This window comes from Pogoniulus pusillus, chromosome 1, assembly GCF_015220805.1.
Source record: "Pogoniulus pusillus isolate bPogPus1 chromosome 1, bPogPus1.pri, whole genome shotgun sequence".
Taxonomy (NCBI): Eukaryota; Metazoa; Chordata; class Aves; order Piciformes; family Lybiidae; genus Pogoniulus; species Pogoniulus pusillus.
In genome coordinates, this window is record NC_087264.1 from 43,778,598 (window position 1) to 43,795,594 (window position 16,997).

Here is a 16,997-nt window from a genome sequence, read left to right on the forward strand (position 1 = left end):
TCCTCATAGGCCAGATGACTTCTGAAGATCCCTTCCAGCCTAGCGTATTCTGTGATTCTCTGACTATGAAGCAAGAAGAGAAACATACAGAAGCAGGATATGATCAATGAAGTTGTTATTGCATCAGGACACCTCTAAATCAGATATTTTTAAAAAGATTTCTGAATAGTCAAATGATCTCAGTAAGACTATTACCTCAACAACAGACCCTTCTGATACGTAGAATTATGTTCACTCATTAAAGAATTCTTTGTGTCTGCATTTCATAGCTATATTTGGTGTATCTTGTTAACGTGTGTAATCTGTTTTCATCCACAGAGACAGTAGGTGGTTTATGTTTTTTGTTGTTGTTGGGGATTTTTTGGTAGGCTGGTTGGTCTAGGTTTTTTCCTATCAAGAAAAGGCAGGTAGGTCTGAACAGTTGAATCAATGCCAAACTAGGTATAAAGGAAATCAGTTTAGGTACTTGAAAATGTTCTCCATATTAATTTGTCATATTGCTTATTGAGAAGCAGGGAATATTATCCCAGATGAATTGATCCACATATGATCTTTTATTAACATGGCTGTTAGGAGGTTATGTTGCAGCTGTCTTCAGAGGAAGCCATTAGAGTTTAGACTGGCACAAGCAAACAGACAGTGCAAGAGTCTTCAGTGGCAGACTTGAAGAGACAGCAAAGCTTCAATGCTCAAGAGTCAAAAGACTTTAACTGAGCTTTTCCATTCAGGTGTCTCTGATCACCCCTTTAAGCTGCCTTCTGGTAGAGCTGGCAGATGAGGACATACACTTGAGTCACAGCCTGTGATGCAGTGCCAAGCCCTTAAAATGAGCAGGTTACACTGTGCTGCTTCCTGAAATGGGAGCTGGGGGGTAATGGACATATGGCTGTCTTCATTGCTTTTGATGCGGGGCAATAACCTCTGCCTGGTGGGTGAGGACAGCTGGGAATCCTAACATCTTCATCCACTGCCACAAAAGTGAGAAACCATGTCATTCAAAGCTTTTAACTATAAAGAAGTCTGTTTCTTAATATGACATGACTTTTAAATGTCCTTGTCGTGCTTTTTTGAAGTTTCAGTGAACATCATTATGTTCTGTAGTGCCAAATGGAGATATGTATCCAAAGCTTTCAATGGGATACAGTACTTGCTTCAAAAGAATGTCCTTTCTCTCTAGGTGTATTTACCTAATAACGTATTTTTGGGGCTGCTATGCCTTCTGTGACAGTTCTGTCATTTTGAAGTCTTTCTTGACCCAGTGAAAGCTTTTCATTAATTATCTTTGGCTTTGACCTCTTACACTGAGGTTTCACACCCTGTATAGGCATCCCATGAGAATGCTTTATTTGCTTCTTCTGTATCAAGCTAAAATCTTAAGAAAAGTCAAGTGAGCCTAATTATTTCCTCACCCAGGACTGCAATGTTTCTTAGTAAAACACACCTTGAGCATCGTAGCTGCGTAGTCCTCTCACTAAGGCTGAGGTGCTTGCTGTGCTGTTCAAGGCTTCTATAAAAACAATGAGCTCACATACACTTTCCAGGCTTCCCTATGTCATCTTTATCTGTAGCCCTGCAAAAGAAATCAAAGACAAACCCTTTCATGTTAAACTCTAGATTTTTTTTCTTCAAAATTAAAATAAAAAAAGGGGGGTGGGGGAAAGCTCTTTTGGAGACATAAAACACTTAAGAATGACCTCCACCATTCTTTTTGAAGCTGCTCAGCTGTGAAGTGTGTATATGCTGCCATTGGTAGCTGTCTTCCTCCCAAGAATTCACAGTAATCTTGTTAGACTGGCAGGGCTCTGACTTAACCTGTTCTGCCTGGCTTGCAACTTTGGGGGTTTGGGGGGGGATTTTTGGCCTTTTTCCCCCCTCTTTTGTCATTATAACTTGTCTTTCTCATTCCTTGTACACGTCACTTAAATTTCTGCAACTCCCCACTGCTCCTTCAGTGCCTCCACCTTTCATTTATTGCAGTGCCAGATGAATACAAACTTCATCCACCAATACAAACTCACTCTAATGGGATTGATTTTCTGAGTCCCACAAATGCTAGGAGCCCTGTAATGTCCCTGCCCTGCTTTTTGAACACAGTGCACCCTTCCCTTTGCAGAAGTGCAAAGAGAATGAAGAGCTTCTTTGGGAGAATGGGAGACGCCTCTCTTGCAGGGCTTACTCTTAAAATGATCAACAAGCTTAGCAGACAGTGGATGAGACCATGAGATGGGCAAGAGGTTTCAGAGGACACCATTACCTACACAATGCATGTTAACATGTATTTTTTAATGTGTATACTGTATTTCTCTTGGGTTCTATCCCTGGACATTGATTCTCAGAGATTGAGGATGACTATGATAATCTGTGTTTTTGAGAACTGGTATTGTTCCCTTTGCTGCTTGCCACTTGCTAGTGAGAACTTCTGCTAGGGAAAGTGGTTCTTTATCCAGTGGATGTGGTTTGACACAGCTTGGATGGGAAACACCTGAATTTGTTCTGGAGTGCTGGTACTCCAGGGGCTTTTGTGCAGCAGCTTTATCTGAACTGCTTTTTTGCACAGCAAAACCAGCATTCTTAAGAATACTCTTATTGTCAGACAAAATGATAAGTAAAACAAGAGGCATGGATCTAAACTTTCTTATTACTACTTAGAAACAGTCATAAAAGGAGAAGTATTACCAGTAATAGTGACTTGTACTTAAGAATAAAGAAGTTTCTAAACTTACTCATAATTTTAGCTGCGTGGGGGAGGTGTCAACTATCTGTCTTCAAAGTTGTCTAGTACTGAAGGCCATCGTTTCTATGAGTATTTCCCTTGTCCTTCATGCATACTGGAATGTCCTCCCTACCTGCCTGCATTTTCAAGGCAGTTCAGGCTGCCATTCAAAGGTAGTAAGTGCTGAAGGCCTTCTCCTTCCTTGGGACTTTGCTGGCATAATAACCCTACCGCATTTTTCACTTGACACACACCTTCCACCTAGAAAAAAAATGTTTTCCAGGCAGTGCAAGATTTCTGTAACTCATAATGAGAAGCAGACACTATAATGTATGCCCTTCAAAATGCAGTTTTACTTCAAGTTCCTTATCAAGCTCACATGTAGTACTAAAAATACACCAAGCTTAGTGCTTCCTCTTACTTCCTGTGCTGTTTGTCAGCTTTGGGCAACATGCTGTCGTATGTCACTGCTAATGTGGTTTTACATTGTGGATAGATGTCTACAGACATGCAAAATAAGACTATCATGCTAAACTACAGCAACAGACAAGTTAGGTACTCATAGCTAGTATTTAATATCCTTTTTTTAGCTGATCAAAAGAGATCTCTCAAGAGGAAGATCATCCCATCCTAAAATAGATACCAAATAGAGGAGGAATTAGCTGCCCCCTCAGCGATCCCTATGACTATAGAAGAAACCTGGAAAACTAACCACTAAAAATGGACATTTGATGTCTGGATGAGTACATGTCAGTGTTTGGATCCTCTGTCTATATAAACAAGAAAAAAATTATTTGCATTACTTTCCTTCTTGCTTTTCTTATTTCCTCTTTAACAAGAGCTAAGATGGGAGGGTATTAGCAGTGGCTATAATTTTAAAAGTTTGACTCTACATGCTAAAGTATCCTTTCATCCAGCTGAGTTATACAGCCTCCTCATAATTAGTTTGGTCTACTTGAGTGAAGGAAGCTTAAAGATTCATTCACAGAGGGTACCACGTGTGATCTCCATCAAAACTTCACAGTCCAAAGCTGATATAAACAGGCTCTGACAGCAGCTGATAAACAGAACAAAAACATGTTTACTGTAACACCTTGCTTGAAAGTTGGTATTCAGAAAGCTGAAGTTAAACAGTTAAGTAACAGCAGTACTATTGCATAGATCTTTAAAGAGGTTGCTGCTAGCACTTTTTTTCTAGGTCTTTGTTGACCTGAAGTGGTTATACATACAAAGACAACTCACATAAAATAGAATGCTGTTTCTGCTCCCTGCCTTATCTGAACCTTTCAACCACTTCTGCTAACACTACTGTCAGCAGGTGGAATCTGAAGGGAATTTGAAAGGATTTTCATGGCCTTGAACAGGAGTAGGGATTATTCTGGAGAATAGCTGTAGCTGAACTGATGAAAAAGATGCAGAAGTTGCCTTGAACCCTTAAAACTTCCTTTTATTATCACAAGTCTTCTCCTCTACCTAGTACTGAACATAGTCTCTTATGTAGTTAAGTCTGAGCAAATTCTTCAGTAAAGCAGTTTGTTTTGTACTGTCCAAAGTCCACTCTTACTAGTAAATAACAAACTTCTGCAGTTTTCTTTTCTAGTACAGGCCAGTAGATAGGACACCAGAATCAGCTCCTGTGCTTGAACTATATGATTACAGAAGTCCATTGTTGGAAAACCTTACATGAGTCACTGAATCAAATCCCCCAGCTATTACAGACACCATTTTCTATGGCCTTTTCAATAATATTCTGTTCCTAGACTTAACATTTCAGCATAATACTGTCCCAGGTACTTTAACCTTTTTGTGCTTGTTCCTTTGTTATGGAATGTGAGATTATTATTATTTCATGAAGAGTTTTCAGAGGTATGACTGAAAAATACTGCTTGTTTGTATTAGTACTATCACATTATATCTGATGACTCCTGCCAGAGCCTGAGGGAACCTCCTCTCAGCTGACACGTTGCATGGAGAACAATGCAGAACAGTGGCAATAACAACAAATGCCCTTCTTTGGGATGATTTTTATTTATGTAAGGTGCCAGAAACCCAGCAGGCAGAGGCAGGAGTAATGAGCTGCATTTGGCCCTATAGAAATTATACTGCCCTTGACAGGACTCAGTTTGCTAACTTGCAAATTGAAAATACACTTGTCTTAGCTCAAAAGGATGGTCATGTGGTAAAGTGGGTGCTGTCTGGCCTCAGCCTGGAGCTGCAGAGATAAATGAAAATGCATGTACAGCTCAGCACTTGTCACTGCTGGGACTGAAGGTAACCACGGCAGACAACAAGCTGTAACACCATGATGCTATTCTGAGCTGTGAAAAAAATTACTTCGCTGTTCTTTTCTGAGCACTGTCTTCTTGTCCTGCCCAGCATTGTTTTTCCAGAGCCTTATGCAAGCCAGCACATACTTGCAAGCGTTTCTAGAACAAGCCTCCAATTCTGATTACAGAGAAGCATGGAATGCCATAGGTATTTGAGAAAACTGGGTGCATCTCCAGCAAGCAGGCTTTGCCTGACACCGTTCTTCTGGTGCAGGGAACTGGTATGGCTCTTCCCAGTGGCTGAAGTCACTGAAAAAGAATTTGTCAGAAATTACAGTGATGACTCTCACACCTGAACTTTTTCATTCTCACTAGAAAGCCATGTGTCCCTTCAGCTTGCAGTGTCCCAGATTGGCGCAAAAGGATGACTTGCTTCTTTGGGCCACTTCACTAAAATGAGTATTTGAAAAAGGAAAAAGCATGACCTGAGCTCCAGTTCAGGGATAAGAGCAATCTATAGAGGTTCTGAGCATTTAGACTGTCAAACAATCTGAGCTATCAGTCTCCTTAGGCCTGTTTTTATATATATGCAGAACTTGTTGCTGAACTTGTGCTTTCTGTTTTTGATAAAGAATTTGCCGAGAGCTTTATTGCAGACAAACATGTCATGTAATTATACCAGTAGTACTACAGAAAGCCTGTGTCCAGCTGATCCTTTCTTGTTTTTTTAATTCTCAGTACACACTTGTACAATTAAGTTACTTCACTGAGCTAAGTAAAATTGCAACTGCAGACACCAGTACCACACCAGCATGAGACAGTGTGGTATCTGATGGTTACCAACAGCTTCCAAATGCTGTTAGTAGCTGTTAGAACTGTCAAAACTGAATGTATGTGCTGGACTAGTATTGGGGGGGATGTTGAAAAATTAAGTGAGGTGTGTTGCTAAATAATATGTTAGCTTTAAAATATCTCATTCAAACATCTAATGGGAGGGGGGAGAATTCTCAGTCAGTGTCATTTCTTAACTTCAACATTTAATTTCTGTATAACAATAACTTCCTGTCACTTTATAGTGAGTTCCAGTTACCTCTTATCAGCTTCTGCCTGCTCTTATGTATCCTATCTGCACCACACAGGGAAAGGATTATTGCTTGTTTAAAATTAATTGTTGCAGTAATTTCTAATGCATGAATAATTTGTTTGTGTCAGCTTCTGTAAAAGCTTCCCTCTATAGAGTCTTCATTTTGTTTAGAGGCTGGAAGAAATTTCTTCTTTAACATTGAAGACCTAAAACTCCCAGCTAGTTTTGTCAGCTCCCGATAGCACTACTCTTAAGACAGTGTTACCTCTTGCTTGCCTAGTTTTTGCTGAATATATAATAAAACCTATGGCTGAAATGTTGTCTTTCCCCTCTCTGGTGTGACACAGGTCTCAGAAACAGACTGTCCCCAGCTGGAAGGACCTTAAAGGTGTTTCAGACTTCAGGCATCCCAGCAATTTCTGATACTTCATTGGTTATTATTAGATGATAAGCTTCTGCATTGCTGGCATGTGTCAGCACCAGTGATACTGTGCTCACTGAGATGGAAGGAATAGTTTAAAATATGAGACTATTCATTTTGCTAGTATGCAGGTTTTCCTTAACCCCTTGAAGACTTCACCTACTTTTGAAAGATGCATGTGAATAAGACTGCATTTACTGCCTTTAGTTTTCTAATTACACCTCCAATGTAGTTCACTAGTGGTTCAGACTCAAAAATGTCATCTTAATAAGGCATATTATTCCAGCAGAATAGGTTTATGACCTACTGATACAAGGAAGTTTGTAATGAAAAAACTTAGGTCTTCAGCACTGTTGAAATTCACTATTGCCAGACTTTTTCGAATAAAGAAGCTATAAAGACTCAAAAGAGGGTTGTGGGGTTTTAAGTATTGTTTGCAGTGCTCAAGTTAGTGCTGTTGAAAGCTTGTCATAGGTTGACTTCAGATTTGCTCCTGTCATTCAAGACTATCCTGCCTCATGCCAGCTTCAAAATGAAAGTGCTGGCTGGAGCAAAGTATTGTGGGGTTTGAAGTCCAGATTGTGGCATGGGAGACTTCCCATTCCTGTTGCTGCTTTTTGGTTCCGGGTTTTGGGTGTTGGCTCCTTTCTGTGGGAATGGCAGCAAGATGGGTTGGAGCTGGCTAGTTCCCAGGCTTTTCTGCTTTATGCTACCGGTTTTCTGATTTATGCTGCTGCTTTTTTTATTCCCCCTGCAAATAGGCTAAGCTAATGTAATTGTGCATTATATTATTAGCTAATGTAATTGTGCGTTATATTACTATTACCTGCTTTGCTCAGTAAAACTTTTTATCTCAACTCCTCTTACCTCAACCCAGAGTTTTTGTGATTCTTTTCCTCCACTTCTGTGTTGAGGAGAAACAGGCAGGTTAACCCATTTACAGTGCTTTAACCTGTTTCAAAGCTGAACTGAAGAAAGTGTGCTATCAACTCTGGAATTCATGGAGATTATTCTTGTACTTCTGGACCTGATACTCACCAACAAGGAAGGTCTAGTTGAAGCAGTGACTATTGAGGGCAGCCTTGGCTGCAGTGATCATGAGATGGTGGAGTTCAGGATCTTGAGTGGTAGAAACAGAGTATCTAGCAGGATCACAACTCTGGATTTCAGCAGGGCAAATTTTGGCCTCTTCAAGCAATTACTAAGGGAAATAGCATGGGACGGAGTACTACAAGGCAAAGGGGCCCATGACAGTCGGTTAATTGTCAAGAAATACTTTCAAGCTCAGGATCAGAGCATTTTGGTGAGTAGGAAATCAAGAAGGTGAGTCAGGAGACCTGCCTGGTTAAGTAGGGAGCTGCTGAACAAAATCAAATGGAAGAAGAAAATCCACAGATCGTGGAAGAAAGGACTGCCCACCTAGGAGGATTATAAGATGGTTGCCAGAGGATGTAGGGAGGCTACTAAGAAGACTAAGGCCTCCTTGGAATTCAGTGTTGCAAGGCAGGCCAAAGACAACAGAAAGGGCTTCTTCAAATATATTGCAGGCAGAATCAACGTTAGAGGCAACATAGGCCCAGTGCTGAATGGATTGGGTGCTTTGGTGACAGAGGATGCTGATAAGGTGGAGTTGCTGAATGCCTTCTTTGTTTTCATCTGTACGCAGGAGCCCCGCACCCCTGAGGCCACAGAGGAAGACAAGGTTAAGGGCTTCCTGGGTTGATGGGGACTAGGTTAGAGGACATGAACATCCATAAGTTGATGAGGACTGGGTTAGAGGACATGAACATCCATAAGTTGATGGGTCCTGATGGCATGCACCTGTGAGTGCTGAAGGAGCTGGCAGAGGTCATTGCCAGACCACTCTCCATCATCTTGGTAAGCCATGGTGGACAGGAGAGGTGCCTGGGGATTGGAGGAGAGCAAACATCACTCCAATCTTCAAAAAGGGTAAGAAAGTGTACCCAGGTAACTACAGACTGGTCAGCCTCACCTCCATCCCCAGAAAGATAATGGAGTGGATTATTCTCAGTACTGTGCTTAGTCATATCAAGGACATGAAGGTCATTGGGAGCAGTCAACATGGCTTTACAAAGGGGAAGTCATGTTTGGCCAACCTGGCAACCTTCTATGAGGATGTAACCAGGTGGATAGATGATAGAAGAGCAGTGGATGTGGTTTACTTTGATTTCGGTAAAGCATTTGACACTGTCTCCCACAGCATACTCATAGCTAAACTGAGGGGGTGTGGTCTGGGTGATGGAATACTGAGGTGGATTGGGAACTGGTTAAAGGAAAGAAGTCAAAGAGCTGTGATCAATGGGACAGAGTCCAACTGGAGGCCGGTAACTAGAAGAGTTCCTCAGGGGTCAGCACTGGGACCATTATGATTCAATGTGTTCATTAATGACCTTGATGAGGGCATGGAGTGCAGTGTCTGCAAGTTAGCTGATAACACCAAGCTGGGTGGGAGTGGCTGACACACTGGAGAGTTGGGCTGCCATTCAGAGAGACTTAGGCTGGAGATTTGGACAGGGAGAAATTTAATGAAGTTCAACAGGGGCAAGTGTAGAGTCTTGCACCTTGGAAAGAACAATCCCACAAATCAATATAGACTGACCTGCTGGAGAGCAGTGAAGGGCCATGAGCCAGCAGTGTGCTCTTATGGCAAGGAAGGCAAATGCCATTCTAGGGTGTATTAGAAGGGGTGTGGTTAGTAGGTCGAGGGAGACTCTCCTTCCCCTCTAGCCTATCAAGGCCTCATCTGGAGTATTGTGTCCAATTCTGGGCTTCCCAGCTCAGGAAGGACAGGGAGCTGCTTGAAAGAATCCAGCGCTGAGCCACAAAAATGATTATGGAAGTTGAAGATCTTCCTTATGAGGAGAGACTGAGGGAGCTGGGGCCTTTTAGCTTGGAGAGGAGATGACTAAGGGGTGACCTCATTCATGTTTATAAATATGTAAGGGGTGAGTGCCAGGAGGATGAAGCCAGTCTCTTCTCAGTGATGCCCAGTGACAGGACAAGGGGCTGTGGGTGTAAGTTAAAGCATAGGAGGCTCCATGTGAACCTGAGGAATCATTTTTATTCACTGTGAGGGTGACAGAGCACTGGAACCAGCTGCCCAGGGAGGTTGTGGAGTCTCTAGAGATATTCAAGAACTGTCTGGATGCATTCCAGTGTAATCTGCTCTAGGTGATCCTGCTCTGGCGGGGGCGCTGGACCATATGACCTTTCAAGGTCCCTTCCAGCCCTTGGTATTCTATGATTCTGCTATGCTGCTGTCAGTGTGGTCATACACAAGAGAGAGCAGATTATTTTCCATCAAATGGCTGTCCTATTTTTTGTGATGTTGCCAGTTATAGGTAGGTTTCTGTTGCAGTACAGGATGATTAATCACAGGCTAGGAAGGAAGCACTGCCTACTTCCCTATTCCTTATAGAAATAGCAGAGCTTTGATACATAGGTTGATGCCAGCACAATAGGTAATCACAAACTTTCTGACACAGGGATAGTCAGCATTGTTCCAGGAGCAAGAAATCCATGTTTAGGTATGAATTCACTTACATATTTTGGCCACAATGTATTCTTGAAACAATGCTGTTTTGTGTTCAGCTCTTCTGTAGGAAACTACCAGCTACTGAATCAAAGGCACTTACACCATAGTATCACAGACCTCACAGATCATCAAGTCCAACCCTTTACCACAGAGATCAAGGCTAGACCATGGCACCAAGTGCCACATCCAATCTTGCCTTGAACAGCTCCAGGGATGGTGACTCCACCACCTCCCCGGGCAGCCCATTCCAGTGTCCAATGACTCTCTCAGTGAAGAACTTTCTCCTCACCTCCAGCCTAAATGTCCCCTGGCGCAGCTTGAGGCTGTGTCCTCTCATTCTGGCGCTGGCCACCTGAGAGAAGAGAGCAACCTCCCCCTGGCCACAACCACCCCTCAGGTAGTTGCAGACAGCAATAAGGTCACCCCTGAGCCTCCTCTTCTCCAGGCTAACCAATCCCAGCTCCCTCAGCCTCTCCTCGTAGGGCTGTGCTCGAGGTCTCTCACCAGCCTCGTCGCCCTTCTCTGGACACACTCAAGCATTTCTATGTCTCTCCTAAACTGGGGGGCCCAGAACTGAACACAGTACTCAAGGTGTGGTCTAACCAGTGCAGAGTACAGGGGCAGAATGACCTCTCTGCTTGCAAGGCACATCTGTACCTGCAGTGAATCATGACTGCACAGTACCTCCTCTGATTCCAGCTTCCTGACCTCTTTACTCACACATTGTCCTAAATGACACAGAACAGTAAAGAGTACTTCAACATTATGTCCTGTCACAGCACTTTTTATATTTGATAACTTAGCTTTTCCCTTTAAAGAAATCCAAGAGCAGAGGACTACTGTTCTCCTTCCATGAGTGTACCCAGCTGCCACTAAGTATTGAAGTCTAACTTGGACTGAGGCCAGAGTAGATGCCTCCAGGCTGCACAGCTTGGAAGCACACAGAAACTAGATAAGTCATGTATGAAAATCAAAGTGTGTCAGTTCTGTAGTCAACAAAGAAAGAAGCAATGAACATTAGGAACACAGGCTCTCCAGAAAAAGGAAGGTCAGACTTGGCTTTCTCAATAAGGTGTAGTCAACATACTTTTAGTCAACACCTGCAATTTCTACTCTTTCCTCTGAAGAGGCATTTTTTGAAGTGTTCAGTATTCCTTGAAACATAAACATTTAGTCTTCCCATGCATATTTTGCAATTGAACTTGCCTGAAATTTGTGAAGTAAAGGCAAACTGGAATCATACGCTTCCACTGTCTTCGTAGCTAAAAAATACCCAACTGTTTTACACATAAACACATATGTATGGATATATAAAATCATATATTGAGGTTTGTGCTCCATTTAATTAATGGTCATAAAATACCTTGAGATTGGGTGAAAATTAAGTGCGTATTTTGTAACTCTGCTCTTCCAGGGTAGTGTGGTCTCAGGTAGGAGATGTAGAGGCTAGGACCATCTAGGAACTTTAGAAAAGAATTTTTTGTAGAACAAGTTCAGATTTAAATTGTTCAGCTGAAGGACACCTCTGCTCATCCTACATGCCTAGAGAATAGGAGGCTCAGGGGTGACCTCATTGCTGTCTACAACTACCTGAAGGGACATTGTAGTCAGTTGGGGGGTGGTCTCTTCTCCCAGGCAACCAGCAATAGAACAAGGGGACACAGTCTCAAGTTGTGCCGGGGGAAGTATAGGCTGGATGTTAGGAGAAAGTTCTTCACAGAGAGAGTGATTTGCCACTGGAATGGGCTGCCCAGGGAGGTAGTGGAGTCACAATCCCTGGAGGTGTTCAAGAAAAGCCTGGCTGAGGCACTTAGTGCCATGGTCTAGTTGACTGGCTAGGGCTGGGGGATAGGTTGGACTGGATGATGTTGGAGGTCTCTTCCAACCTGGTTGATTCTATGATAGGGTCTATGATATGATATGCTAGGAGAGGTGATCACTCTGATCACAAAGCAAAAAGTAGGGAAGTCGAAAGTACACATGGTGACCATATGCTGAGATCTCTGCTTATATTCATTTGGAACTATTCCAGCTATTCTGACAGCCCCCCTGAAAGGATTAAACATTTTGCACCACAGAGACATCAGTAATGGTATCAGAGAGCAGTGCTCCTAAGTTCTTAAATTATCTGAAACCGTATCCCAGGGTTCCTACCATGATATGCTTGTGCCAGTCTCTTGAGGGTGATACATACACTTCTTTCAGGGACAGGAAAACAAATGCAGAAAGTTCAAGCTAAGGCAGCACAGTGAATCAGTGCCACAGCAGTTGATGAATCCAGAGCATCTGGCTCAATTCACTTGCTCTGACTAGATGATGCTCTCTCTGATGGCTTAAAATAGGAAGGAAAGGAGGAATTTTAACTAGTACAGTGCCTCGTTTCCTCAGTGTTGTGACCTAGTCCCATTTGCCCAAGAAGGCTTATGTTACTTCCAACATTTTTCTTACAGCTGTTGGGCTTGGTTTCTTTCCTCTTAAGCTGGGATCACAGCAAGAATGAAAAGAAGCTCATAAAACCATCTACTCAATCTGAAAAATGTTTTTTCTAATCAGTTACTTTCGAAAAGAAGTTTCTAAAAATTAAGATTTTGCAAGTTCCTTAATAAAACAAAAGCTGAAATGTCCATTGCAGGTCATATTCTTTGCAGCACACTCTTACATATTTTAATATTACTGCCATGTTCAGACCAGAGGTTCTAGGCTAAAGAGCAGGTGATTTAGTCTTTCTTCTGGTCTCTGTTTTCAGGAGGTCTGATTGTTCTTGTTGCTGTCTCCTTGACAGTCTCCATACGTTAGAAGGAAGTTCTTCACAGGGAGTGATTTGCCGTTGGAATGGGCTGTCCAAGGAGATGGTGGTGTCACCATCCCTGGAGGTGTTCAAGAAAATACTGGATGAGGCACTTAGTGCCATGGTCTAGTTGATTGGCTAGAGCTGGGTGCTAGGGTGGACTGGATGATCTTGGAGGTCTCTTCCAACCTGGTTGATTCTATGATTCTATGTTTGCCCTGTAACTTCATAGGCTCCATATCGCCCAAACACAGTGCTCAAGAGAAAGATTTACCAACATTGAATACATTTTATAGAGGACAATACTACTCCTCTGGTTTGTATTAGTGTGATAAACTACAGATAAATGTATACACTTTGATTTATTGTTCTGCATTTTAACATCCTTTCATCATATCCTGTGATGTACTCTTACTTGAAGGTTCTCCTCTTTGCAATTACTGTCTGGTCATTGACTCCCCAGTCTGCAGTAAGTAAGGTTGGCTCTAAACTGCTCTCAAAATGTCTGTTAGTCCTTACTGGATTAAATTATTTTTTCAAAATGTCCAATTTCAAAATAATTTTGAAGCAAGCTCTAGGTTTTTAGTTTTGTTTAAAGCTCTCAGTTTGATGTGACCCTAAGGATTTAATCAGCCCAACTTTTATTCTGACATCCAGGCCCTAAAGAAATTAATTATTTATACCAAAATCAGGACAAACCTGCTTAATTTAGCCTTCCATTCTCATTGTGAACTGCTGCTAATTATTCTCAGAATATGTTTTTCAGTTGGTTTTGTGCCGTTGTGTAGCAGTATGAGTAGTTTGTGTTTTGTGTGAGGCTCTGTTGAAGTATAAAGTTTGAAGTATAACATGTTCTGGTTTTACACCTATCAACAATACATGGAGACCGCAGGCTGTTTTGACATTGTTTTTCACTAATCCAGCTGTTCTGTTATTCCTTCATTATCTTCCAAACACTTCCAGTCTGAGTAGTCTTTCTTTCCTTTCCACCACTTGAATATTGAAGCTGATAATGTCATGTTAAAGAAGGATCATGAGATATTGGGCTCTCTTTTCTACTACTCACCAAGTAAGTGACTTGGACACATCATTTGTTTTGGCGGTCCATAGTTAACTGTCTGCAGTAATAAGATTGTCACAGGTATCAGAAGCAGGATGCTCAATAAAGAACTTTAAGGTTGGCTTGACAATAGAGGAGCAAATCACACTTCCTAGAAAGCATTATGGAGTTGCCAAGGAATTTCTTGGAATCTTTTCTAGCAGTAAAGCTTCAGTAGAGGCTACATTCCTCAAACCTGGTCTTTTCAGGAAGATTGAGATCAGAGTATTAAAAAGAATGGATGTTTAGTTTAACAAGAAAAGCCTTCGATAGAATGGAGGAGCAAGTGAATCAGTAATCACTATAGAACAGAAAGTCACTGTATTTTGTTTTTATATGTATTTATTATATAGCTTGGTGATTAGAACCTTAGGATTGATGGAAACGAAACAAGAGTCTGGGATTGACTCTATACTTCTCCAGTCTGGTAGCATTAATTCTGTGCAATCCATACATTTGGTATAGTGAAACAAATAAATGGGAATTATTTAGTCTTTCAAAAATTCCTTGTAAGAGCTGTCAGACAGTAAGCAGTAAATGTCTGTCATTGATTTGAAACTGGAAAAGGACAGGAGGCTGAAAAAAGAAATAAATGCTTGATTTTACAGGTTAATAGAAAAATGGCAAAAGGTTAATGGAACAGTGTCTCAAAGCTCTGTTTGAGGACCCCTGTTATTCAGAGCTTTGATTAAATCAGCAGTGTGGGAAAGGGAGTAGGCAGTAAAGTTCCAAGATTTTCAGATAATGCGAAATTATTTACGGGAGTCAGCATTAGAAACAACCATGAGGAATTTCAGAAACACTTAATAAAGGAGGCTGTATTGACAGCAGAACATCCTATACAATCCTTTGTTAATAAGTACAAAGTAATACCCAGTGCAGGGAATAATTTGAATTGTTCATACACATTACTCTGTTCTAAATTAACTGCAGCCATTCAGGGAGAAAAACAAGCAAACAGCCCCACAACTTAGGGGACATTGCCAGCAGCTCAGTAGAAACATCTGCTTATTGCACAGCAGAAGTCAAAAAGCAAATTTACACTATGATACAGAAATAATGGGCTAGAAAATTCCACTGATCATGGCATTATATAAACCAGCAGTTTATCCTAACCAAGGATGCAGCATTCATTTCTACTCTTACAGTCATGAAATAGTGTAACTAAAGAAAGTTTAAAAACCAGCTGCTAATGTTGACAAGACACATAGGAGTAAATTGCAGCAGGAAATACTGGGAGGTTGTGGCTGCCACCGAAAAAGGCAGGCAGGCAAGTAGGCAGAGTTAAAAAATCCTGAATGACTTGGGGAGGAAATATTGAATGCTCTTACTTGTCCTTTCTGAAACTGCAGGAACAGGAGGATTGCAGTGGATTTGAAAGGTGATACATCTGAAGATGGTAGAAGAAAGTGTGTCATACCCAAAAGATAATTAACCTATAAAACTAATTACAAAAAGAGCCTAAACCAAGTAATTCTTGAGTGCTCAAAAGAGGATTAAACAAATGTATACTAATGAGAAAATCCACAGCAGTATTTTGTAGGATTCCTAAAAGAGATTAAAAGTTGTTTTAAGGCATTAACAGAAACACATTGGAATTATGGGTAATCAGTAGTTGTGGTCCATGGTGCCATGTGAAACAGAGGATATAGGTAGTCATCCAGATAAATGGTTCACTCATCTGACCTGGTTGGGTAATTGCTGTCTCCTTATGGATGACATTAAGTCTGGCGAATGAAAATTTATAAGGCTATTGCAAGTTCAGATTAAAGAGTTCATTTTGGCTTGCCTTTTCAGATGGAAGTAACTGTTGCTCAGAGTGTGAACTCATCAAGTCAGAGAACCTTTCTTATCACTGAAAGTATGTTAATGTAGTATATTTTACCTCAGTAGTGGTAGCATACTAGTGTATAATTGCCATTTTTATTAAATAGAACTGAAGCCAGAATCTTCACTTAGAATGCAGGAATTTCCTTTGTAATAAAATAACAGATCCCTCTATATTATTCATCACTTTCTATTTGAAGAACCCATTTTAAGAACACTTCAAGCCTGGGAACACTCATCAACATGTGCATATAGCTTTAAAAAAAAAAAAAAATTCACTTATCTTGCACGTAACAGCAAGATCAGCTGTGCAATGTATGCCAAAGATAAGGAGTTGCTAGTACTCCTTGTCATGAATTCGCTAATGTGATCAAACAGTGAAATACACAGTGGATGAATAATTAAATCCAGATGTCATTTCCATTGTTGATAAGCATGAAAGGGAAGAAAAGACCACAAATTCATTAAAAAATCACTTACTAGGTAGGCTTCATTTTCACCTTCAAAGTGTGCTGTAAAACCCCTTCCATGGAATAATACAATGCACAGATGCATAAAAAAAAATCTAACCAGCTTTCTGTTTAAAACTCAATAGTACAAAGCCTCTCGATGTTAAGCACAGTGGACGTAACTAACTTCACAATTTAGTTTTCTTAAGGAGAAATAATGTAGTTATCATTAAACTCCTTGGGAAACCAGCTTTAATAATGTTCTTTGGTTATCAGGGGTATCATTTTTCCTTCAGGCAGTGCTGAGGAAATATGAAGTTAAAACCATCATTGAGTGTGATAATGAAGTCAGTCCATTCCAGTGCAAGACCACAGCAGTTCTTTATCGCTCCAAACAGGCAGTGGGGCTGAAAGCTGTTCTTCTAGTTGGCAAAGTTGCTGAGTTCGCCGATAACTATCATTTTGGAACATGTTTTATTGCATGTGGTAGAGACAGAATATAAAAAGTACCCCAAAAAAAACCCCATCAAAACTGATGGGACTGGTTTGCAACAGAATTCCCTCAAAAGAAAGCATAATTGCAGTGCCTACCTAAGATTTTCATTCAAATGGAGAACTGGCTACTTACATATATACTTGAACTTGCGTGTATATCTTTCACTTAACTTTACACCTTATGTACTCCTGTTTATGCATGTACTGGTTCACTTCTATGTGTAAACCGTTCACTGGCATCAGTGTATCAGCTTATCTTTACACACATAAATACATAATTTTGTTGGTGTTCCTTCCC

At 41.0% G+C, this 16,997-nt stretch overlaps 1 protein-coding gene across 35 annotated transcripts in view; it reads left to right on the forward strand.

The window, feature by feature from the left end:
• The window catches only part of NRXN3 (neurexin 3), a 1,092,565-nt gene that overhangs the window by 997,317 nt on the left and 78,251 nt on the right, over nucleotides 1–16,997 (forward strand). The window contains exon 22 of one of the 35 annotated variants that reach the window (XM_064150904.1): nucleotides 6,412–6,893. The exons of the other annotated variants lie outside the window; for them this stretch is intronic. Coding sequence (XP_064006974.1) covers nucleotides 6,412–6,450 — 39 coding nt within the window. The 3' untranslated portion in view covers nucleotides 6,451–6,893. Of the gene's footprint in view, nucleotides 1–6,411; nucleotides 6,894–16,997 lie in introns of those variants that run through there. 35 annotated transcript variants of the gene reach the window in all.